We start from the raw sequence: 19,344 nt of genomic DNA, 5'->3' as shown, positions 1-19,344 counted from the left end.
TGACAATATATGAATATTGACATACAAACAGCGTTATTTGTATCAGTTTCAGTTTATTCTGTTTTTTGAAAAACTTGAAAATATGACTTAGGCCATTATTTTAAGAAGGTGTGTGTGTGTGTGTGTGTGTGTGTGTGTGTGTTTGTGAGATTGACAGCTGATGATTGCTAATGGCATGAAACACGCTTGTACTGTCTCATAAAGAATTTACTTGACTCACTGGATTTTATATATATATATATATATATATATATATATATATATATATATATATATATATATATATATATATATATACACACACACACACACATTCATATATATATACACATACATATATATATACAGTGCATCCGCAAAGTATTCACACCCCTTCACTTTCCCCACATTTTATGTTACAGCCTTATTCCAAAATGGATTAAATTCCTTTTTGTTCTCGTCAATCTACATACAATACCCCATAATGACAAAGCGAAAAGGTTTTTTAGAAATTTTTGCAAATTTATTAAAAATAAAAAACTGAAATATTGCATGTACATAAGTATTCACACCCTTTACTCAGTACTTGGTTGAGGCACCCTTGGCAACGATTACAGCCTCAAGTCTTCTTGGGTATGAAGCTACAAGCTTGGCACACCTATATTTGGGGTATTTCTCCCATTCTTCTCTGCAGATCCTCTCGAGCTCTGTAAGGTTAGATGGGGAGCGTCGCTGCACAGCTATTTTCAGGTCTTTCCAGAGATGTTCAATGGGGTTCAAGTCTGGGCTCTGGCTGGGCCGCTCGTTTGAATTTAGAGCAACAGCAACAATAAAAGAAGGTAAAAAAGAAGAGGAAATCTTGTGCGTCAGAGTACAAAATCCAAAGCGAAACATTTATGTACACATCAACCCATCGTATTGTCTCTCTTGCAGTCTGTTACAGTTTTTCACAATTGCTTAAACACATTTCCTGATAGACTACCTCACTTTCTCAAAACCCTAAACACAAATCTCACACACAAAATGCAGAATCCTACACTTCTCTTACAAAAGCACACTTTGCCCTCAAAACAGTGTTAACTCTTCACTACATGGTATTTTCTTTTCAAATGACAAACACATACATCATATGAGTAGACATTTCTAAGCACCCATTGAACACTGATGTGCAGAATGGAAAACACTATAGTATGAATGGAAAACACTATATGAATGCTTTATCAGTAGAATCATGCCTTTGCATGTTCAGTGTTACACTTTCACCTGTTGGATGTAAAATATTACCATATAATGTTTTTACGTATACTCAAATAGAAAACAACACACTATACTTTATGTATTGAGGCAACCGAGAAGCGACTCAGGTTGGGTTGGACCCTCTGGCCAGCCTCCCTCATGGCCAAACCATGGTTGACCACATGATCAATGACAGTGGCCCTAATCTCATCAGAGATTATGATTCTTCTCCTTCCTCCTCCACCTCCTCCTCCTTGTCCTCTTCCTCCTCGTCTTACTCTCACTCCTCTGCCTTGCTGCTCACCTCTCTCTTCAATGTTGCCACCATCCATTGTTCTCCAAACAAACCAGGAGATCATCTGTGACCCTTCTATGGCAAATTGCTGATTGCAAATTGCACAACAGCCTTTGGAGTTTAGAAATGTGATTGGCAGTGTGTTCTGTGTGAACACCAAGAGAGGGAATTCGGGAAGAGTGTGCAAGATATAGAGAATCGTGTGTAGTGTTGTGAAAAATGTGTAGTATAGAATGGGAATCTGAGTCTAAAGCAGAAAATGTGCTTGGTGTTCAGCAGAACTGGATTAGGCAGTTGGTACATGAGTTTCAGGTTGTGCACATTGTGTCTTATGTTCCAATTAATGTGTTTAAACAATTGTGAAAAAATGTAAACCCTTTAGTACAATAACTGCCAGCCTTGGACCTACGTATGTAGTTTAGAAAAGGGGACCATATCTTATAAAATGCATTTTACCTTACACTTAGCTCTGTAAGTCAAGTATTTCATAGGTATTAGCTCAAATATAACCTTATGCCAACCTACTATTGTAATAGGCTTGTGATCCATCCATTTCAACAACATATTCTTTCTTGCACAGAAAGAAAGAACACATAAAAACCTTTTGGAGTAGGAGCTTTTAACCAGTTTGCTACGCAGACCAAAAAGTAGACACAGAGGATCTTTTCCAAATTGAACACCAAAGATTATGTTAAGTTTATTCATGGTATTCTTCCAATATTCATCAATATATATACATGTCCAGACACAGTGGATATAACTATGAATAAAGTATTACACTTTATTCATGAATAAAGCTATGAATAAAGTATTACACTTTATTCATAGCTCTGACTTGTTATGATCCATTTTATGTCTAAGCTGGGGAGTTATCTGTAAATGGTGTAATAATCTAAACTGAGATTATTTTGTTCTATTACAAACAGAAATGTCCTTTGCTAATCCCCATATCTTTTTCCAAGTGACTTCATCAATATTAAAGTTCGGGTCATTATTCCATTCATGGAGTTTGGATATCAGATTACTTCTATCGTATTGATTAAGTACCCTGTATCTGCACCCTAAAATACCTCTTTTGTTGTGGTCCAAAAGTCTCTTTTCATCGGGGAGGGCTGGCAATTAAAGCCAGTGGTCTTTTTGTTGTGCAAGAAACTACGTGTCTGTAGATCACTAAAAAAAATCACTTTGTGGTAAGTTATATTTCTGGCGTAATTGTGCAAATGAAAACATTATGTCTTTCTCATATAAGTGACCTATAGGGATGATCCCTTTATGTTGCCATAGCTCAAATCCAGCATCTGCAACTCTCGGAGAAAAGTCAATATTACCCCATACTGGAGAGAGGGAGGATAGCATTCTTTCTTGTCCTTCTAATTTTCTTATTGCTACCCAAGCTTGTAATGTTGAGTTTCTAATGATATTATTCCCAGTGATACATTTAATTTTTTTTCCATTCAAGAGTGAGCAGAAGACCCACCAATGATGTATTGATCTGTGATGATTCTAGATCTAGCCATCTAGATTCTGAATCATTCTTTACCCATTCAGCAATATAATGTAACTGCAAGGCCAGTTGGTAAAGCCAGATGTTAGGGACAGAAAAGCCCCCCATCTCCTGCACCCTCATCAGTCTAGCTATCCTTATACAAAGCCTCTTCTTTTTCCAAATAAAGGTGCTAGCTAAATTGCCTATTTATCTCTTTAATCACTTTAGTTTTAAATAGAATTGGAATCATCTGAAAGAAGTAGAGAAACCTCAGAAGAATGTTCATTTTAAGTAATGATATCCATCCCAACATCGAAAGCGGTAAGGACGACCACCTCCCCAGGTCTTCGTGTATACGTTTTAACGGGTCCAAAGTTTGTGCCATACAGCTGTTGTAGTGAAGGGGTTATATATATCCCCAAGTAGGTGAAGCCCTTAGATGACAACTTAAATGGACAGGATAAGGGAGGAGGTTAATCTCTAAGACTACCCGGGGGGAGTGCCTCTGATTTTGTGTAATTAATTTTGAAGCCTGAAACTTGCTAAAATTACATATCAGATTCAAGACTGCAGGCATGGATACATCTGGGTTAGTAAGAAATATAAGGATATTGTCCACATACAATTACATTTTATGGTTCATGTTCCCAACCGAAACACCTGAGATAGAGGAGCTTCAAATAGCTTCCACCAGAGGTTCGATGGCTATTGTGAATAATAAAGGAAACATGGGGCAGCCCCGTCTTTATCCTTTACCCAGGCGGAAGTATGAGGACTTTTTGCCATTTGTCAGCACAGCAGTTAATGGGTTATTATACATAAGCTTCATCCAGCTGATAAACCCCTGTAAATGAAAAGTTTAAATGTAGTGTTTATTTAAATGACAAGCTAAAGAATTATATAGTTTGGGTACATTGTCTAAGGATGTGCTTCATCCATTATCAAGTCAAGTATCACTCAAGTCACTTATCATTGTTACCATAAAAACCTGTAAACCTGCATTTTGAAACAAAAAAAGCCTCTGCAGCTTGTCCAGGGTGTCTCCCCGCCTGCCGCCCAATGACTGCTGGGATAGGCTCCAGCATCCCCGCGACCCTGAGAGCAGGGAAAGCAGTTTGGATAATGGGTGGATGGATGGAAAAGCCTCAGGATGATTAAATGTGGCCCCTGTGTGATCTTGTAATTTGTGTCAATGTGTTAGACGTCTTTGTGTGTTGTGATCTGCACAGCAAAATCAGATGTTGGTCATCATTGGTCCTGAATTAAGACTCCAACCCCTGCAAGTCCACTGAGTTTAGTAAAGAGAGCTACAACTTGATTTTCAATGTTGCATTTGTTCAGAAACTACACTAGGTATGAACTGAACTTTGACCTTACCCAGAAAGGGGGAGTGATGGAGACGCCAGTTGGCCACACATTGTTTCTCTGTTAGCAGTTTCAGGGAAACCAAGAGGATTTAGGAAAATCATTTGGGTAAGAGTGAATAAGGGATACAAGAATAAAGGATACAAGAAGAAGTACGGATTGCAAAATATTATAGAAAATTTGAAAAAGTGAGCATCTGAACAATAGAAGATTAGCTTTACCCAGGTGGCCTGTGTGGATACACCTTAAATTCAAATAAAACCTTCTGTGTTTGATTTGACATGGGTAACAGAATCTCCCATGTCGTCTGTAATCACTTTTAATCATCATTAAAGGTTGGTATTTTGGAAGAGTGGAGCACTTTATGCTATTCACATAACCCTGTGGGAGCTAATAAGGACTCCCAGTAGTTTAATGATGTGGGTTTTACATAAACAGTAGGTAGTGCTGCCAACCACGTTGGGAGGTCCACTGTATGGACTTGTCATCAGTTCCAACTGGTGCCAGTAGACCTTATTACCAATTAATGGAAAACAAGGAAAAAACATCTTCTCAGGCTTTGCCTAATTAATGTCACGTAAAATAAATATAAAAAAAAAAGATTAAAAAATTGCTCATTATTTAGTAATAGGGGAAAATAATGATTTTTTTCCCCTCTCACTGTATGAAAATGGATCACCTCATTTTACAAAATTTGTTGTTTTTGTTTTCCAGGCTCAACCCAAAGAGTCGTGCCAGTGTTCCAACTAGGTAAGGAGAAAAAAAAAGTTTCATTTACAAAGTGTTGATACCTACAGCTCGATGCCAAAGCTGTCAAATTACCTATATTTGTGTGTGTGTGTATGTGTGTGTGTGTGTATGTGTGTTAGTGTGCCGTCCCCTAGCCCCGTCTCACCGCGCTCTCCCTCGTGGCCGATGTTCTCGGCCCCCTCCAGCCCCCAGCCGACCTCCTCTGCCTCCAGTGACTCCTCACCTGTCAGGTTGGTCCTTTCTGTCTATCCAGTCATGACTTTGATTAAAACTGACCTTTTTCAAATTAATAACTGACACAGCAATCCACCAATCATCACTTAGCAATCATCTCTACGTCCTCTTACAACTTGCACTGCTCCAGCACCCCACTAAGAGCGAGGAGAACACAAAAGAGACCAATGTCCATAGTGAAAGAGAAATGTTAAAGAAGGGGCTGTTGTTGGGGAAACTGTTAAAGATATTCACACTGCTCTGAGTATGTTTATCGTGTCGATATGACATTACAGTTTTGATAGCAGAGCTCACATTGAAAGTTTATTGGACGTAGCAATAGGAACAAAGAGAGGAAGGACCTAGTCGGGGTTTGCTCATTGTCAGTTAAAGAAGTCCACTAACAATCAACACACAAGTGCTCGTCACTGAGTAGGTTTGTAGATCAAATGTAATTCATAGAACAAATCCTACTTGGGTCAGCACAGTGAACAGACTACATTCAGAATTTACCCCTAAACATGTCGAATATTCTGAATAAATGGGTGGCACGGTGGCCCAGTGGTTAGCACTGTTGTCTCACAGCAAGAAGGTCCTGGGTTCAAACCCCAGGCCATCCAAGGTCCTTTCTGTGTGGAGTGTGCTTGTTCTCCCTGTATCTGCGTGGGTTTCCTCCCACCATCAAAAAGACACGCATGTTAGGGTTAATACTCCTGTCTGTGCCCCTGAGCAAGGCAATGGAAAGAAGAACTGGAGTTGGTCCCCAGGTGCTGCAGCTGCCCACTGCTCCTATACAATAGGATGGGTTAAATGTAAAGAATACATTCATTGTAAGAATACAATTCATTGTAACAATACAATGACAAAATAAAGTGTCTTTAAAATTTTTTTTACTGATTTGATTTAAAAAAATTTTTTTTATTTAACCTTAAAATCATTTATCTTGAGTTTACTTTGAGTCTAACACTTCCTCTAAAGCCAGACTCGCACTTGATTTCAGAAATGTACATGTGCCAGGCTAGCCAGGCACCGCAAACACCAATGTTTTGTTTTTTTGTTTATTAATTTGGGTGAATATAATTTGAAAAAATATGTTTTAATGGGTGTAGCTAATCTAAATTATTCATCAATAACAGCGGAGCACTTTAAGGCCGAGTTTGTACTCAGCAGCTCAGAGTTGTTCATGGATGGTAACTGCATACAGGTGATGCAAGGCATCGTTGATAGCGAGCATTACTGTGAAGATAATCTTTGTCCTACTTTTATTTTTTAAGTATCAGAACTGGGAAAAGGGATGTAAAAGTACCTCATTTTACACCTAAAATGGCTGATGGGATTAATTTTTCATTGCAGACACCACTACCATTGAGTAATTATTTCAAGAGTGCCTATCTAATGCTGCCTCAAGCTTTTCACAAAATCATATAACATTTGAAAAAGCTTCAATAAAGGCAAAGTTAATTAATTTCTGACAGCTATAGCAGTTCCCAGAGCAACAGTGGTTCAGGAGGTAGAGTGGTCGTTCAGCAATTGGAAGGTTGCTGATTCAAACTCCGCTACTCCTCACCTTGTGTCGGAGTGTCCTTGAGCAAGACACTCAAACCCTAACTGCTCCCGATGAGCGGGTTGGCGCCTTGCATTGGCAGCCTCCACCATCAGTATGTATGAATGTGTCGTGTGAATGTGAGGCATTAATTGTAAAGCGCTTTAAGTGCTCTATAGAGTGGAAAAGCTCCATATAAATGCAGTCCATTTACTTATATGTAGATTAGTAACTACACTAAGCCTTTATCAGCATCATGAACAGGGATATATTTCACTGGTAGGATGGTTCCATCACATTACACAGGGATTGTTTCAGTTCTTTTTCATTTCACATGGGGCAGCAGGATGTCATAGCAGTTATATTAAGAGTCTTCAGAGTATTCAGACCCCTGTGAACTTTTTCATATTTTATGAAACACAATGAATCCAACAAAATAAATTAAACCCATTTACGAGGCAACAATATTTTCATTTACTAGAATTTGTTTTTCAAAAATAAAGCACTTACTTCTCTTATTGACAAAAGTACCCTCATCCCATACCCCCAAAATAAAGTTAAAACTTTATAGGTGGGCCTTTGGCCGCATCTGCAGTGGTGAGTTTGCTCAGGTATGTCTAAATGAGCCATGCAGTTTGGTTATGGATGTTTTGCTCGTTCCCCTGTGGAAAATCTCGCAAATGTTCAATTGAGTTCAGGCCTGAGCTTCAGTGAGGCCATTACAGAATATCAACCTTCCTTTTTTTTAAGCCTTTCTTTAGCAGTTATTGCTATGTGTTTTGGGTTCTTTAGACCTTGGTTTGATGGATGGCGATAAGCTTTCCAGACTGTCCGGCTAAAGAACAAACCCCATAGCATGATGCTTCCACCACCATGCATGACAGTAGGCATGGTGTTGACTGTGTGTTGGGCTGCTCATTTTGCACCAAACACAGCACTTTGCTTTTAGGCCAAAGAGCTCAACTTAAATCTCATCAGTTCAAAAAATCCTCTTTGGGGAGATCTCACATGGCTTTTAGCGAACTCCAGACCTGACTTAATGTCCTTTCTACAAAGTGGTTTTCTTTTTGCCAATCTCTCAAAGATGCCGACTCTGTGAAGATTGTTGTTCTCTGGACAGTTTGTCGCATGTCAGCCGACTCTGTGAGTGTTTCAGCTGGTCTCTTGGTCATTTCCCTGACAATTACCCTTTTTGTGTGGTTGTTCATTTTGGTGGCACAGCCTGATCTCGATAATTTCTAGGCTATGCCATTTTTTTCCCATTTTATTTGCATGGACTTAACAATTTGCAAATCTTTTTATAACACTATCCAGGTTTTTACCTTCTGGCAACTTCATCTCATAAGTTCACAGGCCACTGTTTGCTCTCCATGACAGCTGGGCCGATCTGATCTGCTGTTTCAGCTGAGAGACCTCAAGTCAGTTGTAGTTATTGTGCAATGGTGTAAATGAAACAAAATGGATTTGAAATCAACACAGGTAGACTTTAAACATATTTAATGTGCTCTTTCAAGGGAAGGGAATATCTGACCCAGTTTGTTTTTGATTAAAAGGGGGTGCTCTTACAAATTAAGTAATTTTCAGGTTTTTTAATTTTTGATATAATATCAAAAGAGATCATTTTGACATTACAAAGAATTACTTAAGGAGTAGATTAAAAAATACAGCAAAAAGGAGAAATAGTTTAGGGGGGTAAATATTTTCTGAAGCCACCATAGACTCTGTGATGTGCAGCGTTGGATAAGGGTACGGACCTGAATTGGGGCAAGGGAGGCTGTCAGGCTTTTGGTTGACCTTGGCTGGATATGAACCCTGGTCCAGATTCTGGTTTGTTTCAAACAAAGCAGAACAAAAACACAAAAATATGGAGCTGACAAAAAAACCATACCCCCGAGGTTTACTTTTGCTGGAACCCATGTTTGTTTATGGTCATTTGGTGCTCGTAAAACACTTTTTTATAAAGTAACGATCCCACTGTGGTCTGTGAGTTACTGGAGCTGTCTACAAGATGGAGTTTATCAAGGCTTGCCTTTTTTCCTTTTTTTGAGTTATTTAACAAAACTTCTCTCTTTCTCGCTCCATCTTCTTTCTCTCTCTTCCTCTTATCTTTATCATGCATTCTCTTTCTCTATCAATCTTCACCTTGCACACTCTTACTCTCACTCTCCTCCATCTTCTCTCTCCTTCGTTTGCTTTCTCATTCTGTCTCACTTGCACACTCTATTCTCTCTCTCTCTCTCTCTCTCTCTCTCTCTCTCTCTCTCTCTCTCTCTTCCCTCTCTCTCTCCAGCTTTGTCGGGAGGAAGGCTCGAGCGTTGTATGCCTGCAAGGCAGAGCATGACTCAGAGTTGTCCTTCATCGCTGGGACCGTCTTTGAAAATGGTGAGTCAGGCCCCAGAGGCACCAACAGCGAAGGAAAAATGGAAAGAATGTCAGCCATATGTCTGTGAAGCCACAAATTACTGACAGGACGACAAATCAGCCTTGAGCACACTCAGGGTTTCATGGGCCTCCGTGTGGAATATATTATGGTCTTAGCTGGAGGTCAAAGTAATGTTCAAATCGATCAAGACAGATTTTGGATTTTGGCCAAAAGTTCATCACTGAAGCGTTATTACCTTGGTGGTCAATTTTGAAATAAATTGAGGAGTGGGGTAATTGGCCATGTATAATTGTGGAGAAAAAAAAGGGGAAAATTCCCCCCCAAAAAATTAATTCGGCCCACTTTTCCATTCACTACTCTCCTTTTGGTGAAGGGATGATCAGATTGGAGGGCACATTTTTGACCACGCAAACCGCTTGTTGATTTACTTTAGGCAAAAATTATTTTACATTACATCCATGTCACTATATTCTCACATACATATTTCAGAGTAGGTGACCGCCAGCGTTACACACATGACTCCAGAGGCAGTGGACATCACCAATCGACCATCTATGAGTACCATACATGTGCTCTTTTGTACCCAGACGATGACACTCAAATGTAAGGCTAGGTCACACATGTGCAAATGCAGCCGAATGACCATCGCCTGCCAAGATGAAATTCCTATCTTGTCATGCTGAATGTGGGCCGTGCAGGAGGTGACGCACATGGCAATTAGTTTGCTGGTTTGTAGTCTGTTTAAGTGGTTGTGGTTGTCGGTCAGACATGAGCGGTTGTTGGTTTTGCAGTAGGAAAATGTACACTGAAGTCCAGGGAAAGATAAATAAATGTTTTCTCTTAATTGTCTCACTTGTATATGTTATCATAGTTTTATGGACAAATACAGAGGATGTTCTTTCTCCGTGTTTGTAACTTGTATATGTTATCATAGTTTTATGGACAAATACAGAGGATGTTCTTCCTCCGTATTTGTAACTTGTACTTGGTGTACAAGTTACATTTGTGTACCGCAAAATATGAATTGATGTTATTAATACATTTTCCATTTATTTACGTTCAATGCCTGTCTCCAGACTTACTGCCAGCCAGGCAGCAGATCTCTTGTGGGGCAGTTTGTAGTTTTCATGGGCTATGTCGTTAGACCCCTTTTCTGTTAGTGAACATAGTGACGTTTTTTTTGTGGGCGGAGCTTAGCTGGAGGCAAATATCCATACCTACAACAAGACAAAAGTATAGTTTAATGTTAACTTACTTACCTGATATGAAGTGTGCGCTACAAACACGAGCATTTTTGATGATCTCCTCAGTCCAATCCTTTTGTCTTATCGTGTTTAACCACAGTTGTCTCCGATCTTTTTGACTGGGAATGGCAGCTGGTATGCGATAAAACTTTAAGTTTAGTTTATTACTTCTTCAATTCTGGCACCCAAAAACACAGCATGAAGACATGTTTGCCAACGTTAGCTAGATGATGTACGCTTGCCTGAGGACGTGATTCGTATTTAACGTTACCACTTCTGGCTTTGTTTTGACTCCAGCTGACGCCCGGACATAATCATTACGTAGGCTCTAAAAGGGTCTTATACCGGCTGGTTAGACACAGCAATCAAAATCTCCCCCATCCTGGCTCACTTAGAAAACGACAGCCAATTACAGCCAAGTGGGGTCAACCACACACATTTCTTTGCTATTGGTTGAGGCTGCGGATTCGCTGGCCAAAGTTCACCAAAGTTGAACTCCATGCAAAGCGAAGACGCAAATTTCGTGAATTTCATTCACCATATGTGAATGTTTTATTCGCCCCTTTGCTTCTTAGAATGGGAGTGAATGGGAGGCGAATAATCACCAATGTTAAATTCATGCATGTGTGACCATAGCCTAATACGTATGCTGTGTGACTAGTCTCAGGTACGTTTGTGGAAGGGTAGAAGTGGAAACCAGCAACATTGGCAGGTTTCAGGGTTAATTCACACAAATGTGCCTCTCTATTGATGCAGGTTACCTTGTAAGGGTTAGAAATTATATTGGCAGTTCAGATGAAATGATTGAGTAACTTTAAGGCCTCCCATAGCTGATGTTAAGGTGTTCGAGTCCCAACTAAACAAACTTGGGTTAAGAGTCCTAGAATCAAGGTTTTGACTCCCACTGAAAAACACCTGGGTTTGTGTCTCAGAGGCGACAGGACCACTAACCCCAGATGAGCCAGTCATCTGGGGTTAGTGGTCCTAACCCCAGATGTCTCGCTCCAGACACATTTCTTCAGGAATCAGGAACAATTTATTGTCATTTCATCCATGTACTTGAAGTGAAGGCTGACTTGAAGTGAAATTTCCTTTCTCCCAGCCCACAGTAGTGGGCACATATCAAAAACTTCCCAAAACAACACCACCCAAAACATATAAAAACAGAGAGAACAAAGCTACAAAACACAAACAGTTAACAACACAGTCCACTCCACTCCAAAAATTCCACTGTCCAGAGAATGAACACCAGCCAGGATGACTGTCGGAACTGCCGGTTTGCATGGGCTAGCAGTTAGCTTAGCCTGCCCCACTCCGCATCCTGTCAGACTGCCCTCGGTGTTTCCTCTTCGGGCGCAGCTCCAGGCAGGGCCGTGGTCCTTTGACACACCTCCCCCGGACTCCACACAACAACACAAATGCAGATGCAGACAAAAACACTGCACAATCGACACTATGCAAGGCGCACCCAGACCGCCTTGGTGTTTCCTCTCAAGTGCAGCACCGGGCAGGGCCGTGGTCCCTGGGCCCACAGGACATGGCGGACCAAAGTTAATTTATCATTACCTAGTTTTTATCTGTGTGCTTTCGCTTAATGTAAAGTGCAATACAATGTATTGTCATGTGTGAAATGGGCAATATAAATTAAGTTTGACAGACTGATTGAAGCCAAGAAGACATCATTCTCAAAAATAACTCTTCTTTCTTTTTTGCAGCTTTTAGAAAATCCTTTTGCACTAGTGCAGGTGCAATGAATGAGATGGGTAAAGCACAGCTAATGCAGTGTCCCATGCACTGGGCTCTAGTACGGCTAAGACTTAACTAACCTGATAGTATTATACCTTCATGAGAAGATTTTAGAAAGCTTTGTCAGTTTTGACAGACGCACTCTAAAATAACTTTTTCTTTCTAATGTCTTATTGATGACTTAAGACTTTTGTTACCTGATCCAATTGTTCAGTCCTCCCCCCTCCCTGCCCCAAATAATTTTATGTATTTCTGTATTTATTTATTTTTGCACAAGATATTCAAAATCATCTATTCATATATGGTATTTATAATCATATAACTATAATTATAAAAGTTCAATGGCACATGCAGTCACTTTACAAACAAGTGACATTCAGCATTCACTGCAAATATATAAAACCTAAGTTTGGGACGTTGAAAACATTTTCTTTGCCGGAGGCTGATTCCCCTCAGGCATTTATTAGGAGTACCATTTGAGAAAATGTTGTTGCATTAAGCCCGATGTTTACGCTCTTAAATCATATAAACCAACAGAAAAGTATGCCACTGTTTCTGTTTCTTTCCTCCTCTTTCCTCATCCCCTCCCTTCCTATTCTCTCCCTCACGTCTCCTTCCTTTCCCGCTACTCATCCTTCTCTGCAAAGGAATTCATTTCCAGATGGTCAGGCTCCTCCGAGGCTCCGTGTTAATCTTATATTTTCAAAATATAACCTGAGCTCCTGAAAATGTCATCACATGTATCTGTTCTTTTAGTTGCTCCCCACAGACTACCTGTCTTTATGCAATGCCAAGTCAATATCAGTTGATGGGTAATTAAGATATTTTGACAGTCGTTAAACAACATTATATATAGAAAGCAAAATGGATTAAAATCAACCTCGTTTAGTAATCTGAGGTTGTTGAAATTCAGAAACAAACTCATGTGTCTAGTGTCTTTCAGCATACCTTGGTACTACCTATTCTTCCATCATTGGTACAATATACCGTACATTATCTTGTCCTCATAAACCTCCAGTTGTGCAGGTTTGCTATTCTGCTGGGGGCTCCATCCATCTATATAGGTGTCTGTAGAGGCACCCGACCAAGCTCGAGGTAACATGGGGACTCGAACCGGCGATCCCCATGTTAGTAGGCAACGGAATCCGCTATGCCACCCGGATGCCAGGCAAAGAGTTTTTATGCTGCCTGTTTTTATCCTCGCCAGGCAGATAGCCTGGAAGGAATTATGCATTTGGCTGTGTGTGGGTGTGTGTGGGTGTGTGTGTGTGTGTCCCCGCAACTAATCTCGTAAACTAATGGACCTATCAGCCTAATTCTTTTTTATGCACAGTTCTGACTGTATGATGGAGAATGTCTCTTGGTTGTAGTGATTAAAAACGTTTGTTCTGGCTATCGCCGCTCCCTCTCTTCATTCACTCCCTAGCTCACTCGACCAACACTGCTCTCTGTCGCTGCCCGATTTGAGTCAGTGTGCGCATACGTGTGCAATGTGCATGCACAACTCACATCTTTGGTTGGCTCAGATCGGGCAGCGACATGATCAGAAGTTGTTAAAAGAACTTCCATAAAATGTGAAATATATACACTACCGTTCAAAAGTTTGGGATCACCCAAACAATTTCACCCAAACAGGCTCTAACAGGTACTATTTAATGAAGATGCCAGTTGGGGACCTGTGAGGCGTCTGTTTCTCAAACTAGAGACTCTAATGTACTTATCTTCTTGCTCAGTTGTGCAACGCGGCCTCCCACTTCTTTTTCTACTCTGGTTAGAGCCTGTTTGTGCTGTCCTCTGAAGGGAGTAGTACACACCGGTGTAGGAAATCTTCAATTTCTTAGCAATTTCTCGCATGGAATAGCCTTCATTTCTAAGAACAAGAATAGACTGTCGAGTTTCAGATGAAAGTTCTCTTTTTCTGGCCATTTTGAGCGTTTAATTGACCCCACAAATGTGATGCTCCAGAAACTCAATCTGCTCAAAGAAGTGCCCATCCAACCAATCCAACTTGTGGGAGCTGCTTCTGGAAGCGTGGGGTGCAATTTCTCCAGATTACCTCAACAAATTAACAGCTAGAATGCCAAAGGTCTGCAATGCTGTAATTGCTGCAAATGGAGGATCCTTTGACGAAAGCAAAGTTTGATGTAAAAAAAATCTTATTTCAAATACAAATCATTATTTCTAACCTTGTCAATGTCTTGACTCTATTTTCTATTCATTTCACAACATATGGTGGTGAATAAGTGTGACTTTTCATGGAAAACACAAAATTGTTTGGGTGATCCCAAACTTTTGAACGGTAGTGTACGTATAAAGGAACAACTTTTTCTAGGTTGCGATCAAAACAGGAAGTGTTGCATAGTCTTGTGCTGCCTGACCTGAGTTGACCATAAATATGAGTCGTGCATGCGCGTAAATGTTTTACCCAACTTTATTATATTGTGAAAATAAAGACGGGATTAGGGTCAGACCAAAGTGGTGGCAGGGGTAAACCTTTTCTGTTTGGAAAGTACTAGTTCATATTAGACTTGGTCACATTCATGCGAAGGTCTGCCTAGGAGGCTGCACATCCACAGACTGACAGGCAAAATCTTTTTATTGGGTAGATTTTTTAGCTTGTGCGCTGCCTATCAAAAACTTTTTCTCCCCCATATTTCCCATTCAATTGACTTGGGCGCTGCGCAAAAGTGTTAAAATGGCAGGAAAAAGTATTTTTTGTCTGTGTACGTGTGTCTGTCTGCTGCTACATTTATTGCAGTTATGACTATGATCAAGGACCTCTCATAACCGCAGTGATTCAAAACCCTTGAAAAAGCTGTTTTATAGCACAATTGTGTGCTTAATTCCTCAGCTGGTTTTTCACCCAACTCTGAGCAACGGAGAAGGGGAGATTCACATGGCAGAGCCTCCATATTTCCCTTCTCCTGGTAGGTGAAATAGTGGGTGGTTTGTCACCTAGTCTGAGTACTGGAGAAGGGGAGATATGCCTGGTGGGGATCTGCACTCTACTGAATGCACTCCTCTAGTTTTTTGGATTATTGGTGCCACTTATTAACATTCAGCTACCATCATATTGGGTGCATCAGCTAAAATGAAACTAATCGGTTAGCCTATTGTTTAGCCTACAACAAATCTGACAAATACCACCATTCACCTAATTATTATGCGTGTTATGTTTATTTCTGTTATTGTGTAAATGTATTGTTTGTGATAATATGTGGAGTGTCTGTTGTTGTCCATGTATGTATTGTGCTGCAGAGTTTGTGTACCAAAAACAAATTCCACCGGCCTTGGTCATGTGGCTAATGAAACAATCTAATCTAATCTAATTAGGAAGGGAACTGTACAGTTATCTTTTCAAATGTGTTTGCAGTTTTGATTACACCCTGTACAATATGGCACAAGAGGGGGTGTTTGATACACTTTTTATGATGAAAACTGCTGACGGTGTGCCCGCGGCCATGGAAAAAAATTTACATTAAATGTCAACTTTTGCTTCATGCCTGCAACATCGCTATTGGCCCACTTGCCGTTGCTGTTTTCACACTGGTGTTAAAGCTGCATTGGTTAACATAGTTACAGAATGTGAGTGGGGCAAAGTGCCACTGAAGCAGATCGAAATTGGTGCATATTCTGAAATAGGGATTTGATTCTGTTAAATAATAGTTGACAATTCTCCTCAACTATTGAAATGTGATACTTAATTTACCCTTGTGAGGAAATTCTCCATCATTAACTAAACAGTTTCCTTGCAGCTGTTTGGGCTTTAGTCTTGGCCCACGTTAGCAGGGCAGAAGCTTGGCATCAGCGGGGTCTAAAACACCGGCCTCTGTCTGAAGGAAGGGATTTTTAGCTGCTATGCCTTACTACCATTCCTTATAAATGAGAACCGTCTGAAATCATTATCTGTTCTGTTTTCAGTCTATGATCACCTCACTTTTAACTCACTTCCTCACACTCTCTCTCTCTCTCTCTCTCTCTTTGTCTGTCTGTCTGTAGTTCATCCTTCGAGGGAGCCTGGCTGGTTAGAAGGGACTCTAGATGGTAGAACAGGGCTGATACCAGAGAACTACGTGGAGTTCGTATAGTCCAAGGAACCTGTCAAATCTGGACTAGATGCCCACTGGATCAAAGATGGCTGGAGTAGCCCAACCTGGGCTGGAATTTCAAGTTGGGACTCCTAATGGACTGGAATAGATCAATGGACCTCAGAAGAGTCTCCTGGAGCAGACTACTTTTATTTTGGATGCTCTACTGAGCAGAACCAGGTTGATTGAGACTAGCTGAAACTGGAATTGAAACTGGACCAAACAGTATTTTTATCAGACCCAACCAGACATGGCTGTGACCGAATAGAGCAGGTTGGACTTAGCCAAGACCACTGAGTTGCACTGGAAAAAAGACCCTTTGCGCTTTGCGGATGGGCTTATATAGGATCACTTCAGAGCTGCGGAGGGAAGTCCTTCAGGTTCTGGAAAAGATGATTTGTGTGTGTGTGTGTGTGTGTGTGTGTGTGTGTGTGTGTGTGTTTGTGCATGTCGGTGTGTATACAACAGAAAGACAGAGAACTAGTAAGACGGTAAGAGAGAGAGAGAGGCAAAGAGGAAAAAAAAAACTTGTAGAAATGATTTGCTTTTTCTGAGCTGTGAGACTCCTGATTTTACCCTCCCTTCTTTTATGCACTGCCTTTGCTTTTAGAAACACCTCAATCTGATCTTGAAGCATTGAAACGTGTCACCATGTTCTTGAAATGTTAGATGAATAGAAAGGAAAAATAGAAAGTGGCTTTACTCTTCCTCTTTGGACTTCGACTTTGATAGTTCAGCCACAACATATTACTCTTTTTAAAGATAACATGCTTTTTTTTGGGGGGGGGCAGGGGGGGTTGACCGGTTTTGGTACTTCCCCTTGGACAAGCCTCAACCTGGCCAGACTGAGGATACATCAGAATAGAGTTGAGTTCCTTGTCTTGGTAAACCTCCTGAGAGACCTCACAAACAATATGCAGATTTTCCAAATAAGTCTTAAAAGCTAATCTGCCTTTTTGCAGTATAAAGTGCATTATACAGCAAGGCCCTGCTCTCCGTCGCTGCCTTGGTCCCCCATGCCGAAACACATTACTCCAAAGTTTCCAATAGGGAATAAAATCTAAAAAAAAAAAATTCTAAAATGGAGGATCCACTTCCCTTCACTACTATTTCAGTCCATTTGTCCTCGCTCATGGCCCTTTAGAGGACTTGAATCACTGTCAAACCCGGATGTTGAGTTTTCCAGTAAGTAACCCTGTTTAAGAAACCCTATTTACCTCACTAACACTCCTAATCTTCACGGGGACAGTTTAAGGGTAAGTGATAAAGCATGGTATCACTGCAGAACCAGATAGGAAACAGTTGTGTGCATCTGTTGATTGTTTGGCAATGGTACAACTGGGCCATTTGCTAATGTCCTGCCTTCCTGGGTTGCTGTCCACTAAACTCCTCACTATTAATACTTAAATGTCACATCAACAGATCACAGTAAATAGAACAAGCTGACGCTTCCTCTCTTACTTTTGAGCAGAGATGAGAAGAAACTATTGCTAAGTGCTAGTTGGATGGATTGCTGTCATATCATTATTTTGTAAAGTCAACCACTAAGAGTAACAGTTTTTTTTTCACTCATTCCCTCAGAAACAATCTAAAGGCGCCTCATTACAACAATGTCAGTAAATCAAACGTTTGTCGTGTCAAGGCATTGACACATGAATTGAAGTTGCACCTACATATGGATTGGGAATTTATGGTCAGGGGCATGATTATAACAGGATTGAGACACAGCCGTTATGTGCTTAGCGATATGCATGAGCTAATGATATCACTGGAGGAGGTCATTTCATGGTTGGGGTCCTAGTTAGTGTAGATGAAAAAAATGAAACGGGGGAGCCATCAGGATGTGTGTGTGTGTGTGTGTGTGTGTGTGTGTGTGTGTGCGTGCGTGCGTGCGTGCGTGCGTGCGTGCGTGCGTGCGTGTGTGTTTGTTTGTTTTCAGAGCAACATATATATTTTTGTAAGAGGGTTGTTTCTGGTACTTGATACTATGAAACCTCGAGGGGATAAGTGATGGATGACACATGTAAATTGCCAGGCAGTTGACTGAGATCAGAGGTGGTGGTGGGGGGAAATCATTAAGGCTGAATGCGTCATGGTAAATTACAGAGTCCCGAATCCTGAAAATCTATTTTGAACAGATCTGTTTTAGGGCTCTTATGAATGTTCTTCTTGATCCAAAAAAAAAAAGGTCAAACCACTTGGTGAACGTGTTTGAAATATCTTGAAATCAAGTTTCACTTGATCTCTTTTTTCCATTTGGGGCAGATGTTTTTTTTTAACATTTTCTTTTAAAAAGAAATATGAAGTGAGAGAGCAAAACATTTTAAATGTGACAATAGACTACTCTGTTAATATTCAGACCTCTTATTTATGAGACCTTCTCAAAGGCACAACTCCTGGACTGTGTTCCTCTTGGGTGTATTATTGATATTGTAAATAATTACACAGCATTTCTTAAGGTATAATTTTTTTTAAGTATGGAATTTTATATTTTGTATTTTTAGCTTAGCTACTAACTTAATTCCTTAGCATCTCAGTTGCCTGTGTTTTTTGTATCATCTAAGTTTTATCGACAGCCTTGAATATTCTGCCAGATTTCTCAGAATTGAAAAGGTTGTGTGGAATTAAAAGATCAATATTGAACTGCTTCCGCCAGTTTCTTGTTTTGTTTGTTTGTGTCTGTCACACTACACATTACATGACCTCCCTCCTCCATCATCCCGCCAGCTCTCTGCCAACTTCACAACATAGAGAAGACGCGTTATTATTTTATGTATTTATTCCCCCCGCCCTCTTTTTCTCCCCAATGGTATCCGGCCAATTACCCCACTCTTCCGAGCCGTCCCGATCTCTGCTCCACCCCCTCTGCCTATCCGGGGAGGGCTGCAGACTACTACATGTCTCCTCCTATTACATGTGGAGTCGCCAGCCGCTTCTTTTCACCTGACAGTGAGGCATTTCACCAGGGGGACATAGCGCGTGGGAGGATCACGCTATTCCCTCCAGTTCCCCCTCC

The 19,344-nt window shown here is 40.6% G+C and overlaps 1 protein-coding gene across 1 annotated transcript in view; it reads left to right on the top strand.

Moving 5' to 3' along the window:
* Positions 1 to 16,374, top strand: part of LOC130116876 (rho GTPase-activating protein 26-like) — a 169,351-nt gene extending 152,977 nt beyond the window's left edge. The window contains exons 21-24 of the mRNA XM_056284964.1: positions 5,076 to 5,111; positions 5,231 to 5,341; positions 9,158 to 9,249; positions 16,240 to 16,374. Of these exons, the coding sequence (XP_056140939.1) occupies positions 5,076 to 5,111; positions 5,231 to 5,341; positions 9,158 to 9,249; positions 16,240 to 16,328 (328 nt within the window). The 3' untranslated portion in view covers positions 16,329 to 16,374. The remainder of the gene's footprint in view (positions 1 to 5,075; positions 5,112 to 5,230; positions 5,342 to 9,157; positions 9,250 to 16,239) is intronic.
* Positions 16,375 to 19,344: the final 2,970 nt, after the last annotated feature.

Source organism: Lampris incognitus, chromosome 8 (genome assembly GCF_029633865.1).
Source record: "Lampris incognitus isolate fLamInc1 chromosome 8, fLamInc1.hap2, whole genome shotgun sequence".
Taxonomy (NCBI): domain Eukaryota; kingdom Metazoa; phylum Chordata; class Actinopteri; order Lampriformes; family Lampridae; genus Lampris; species Lampris incognitus.
The sequence above is the reverse complement of the archived record's forward strand: the minus strand, read 5'-3'. Positions and strand labels throughout refer to the sequence as shown.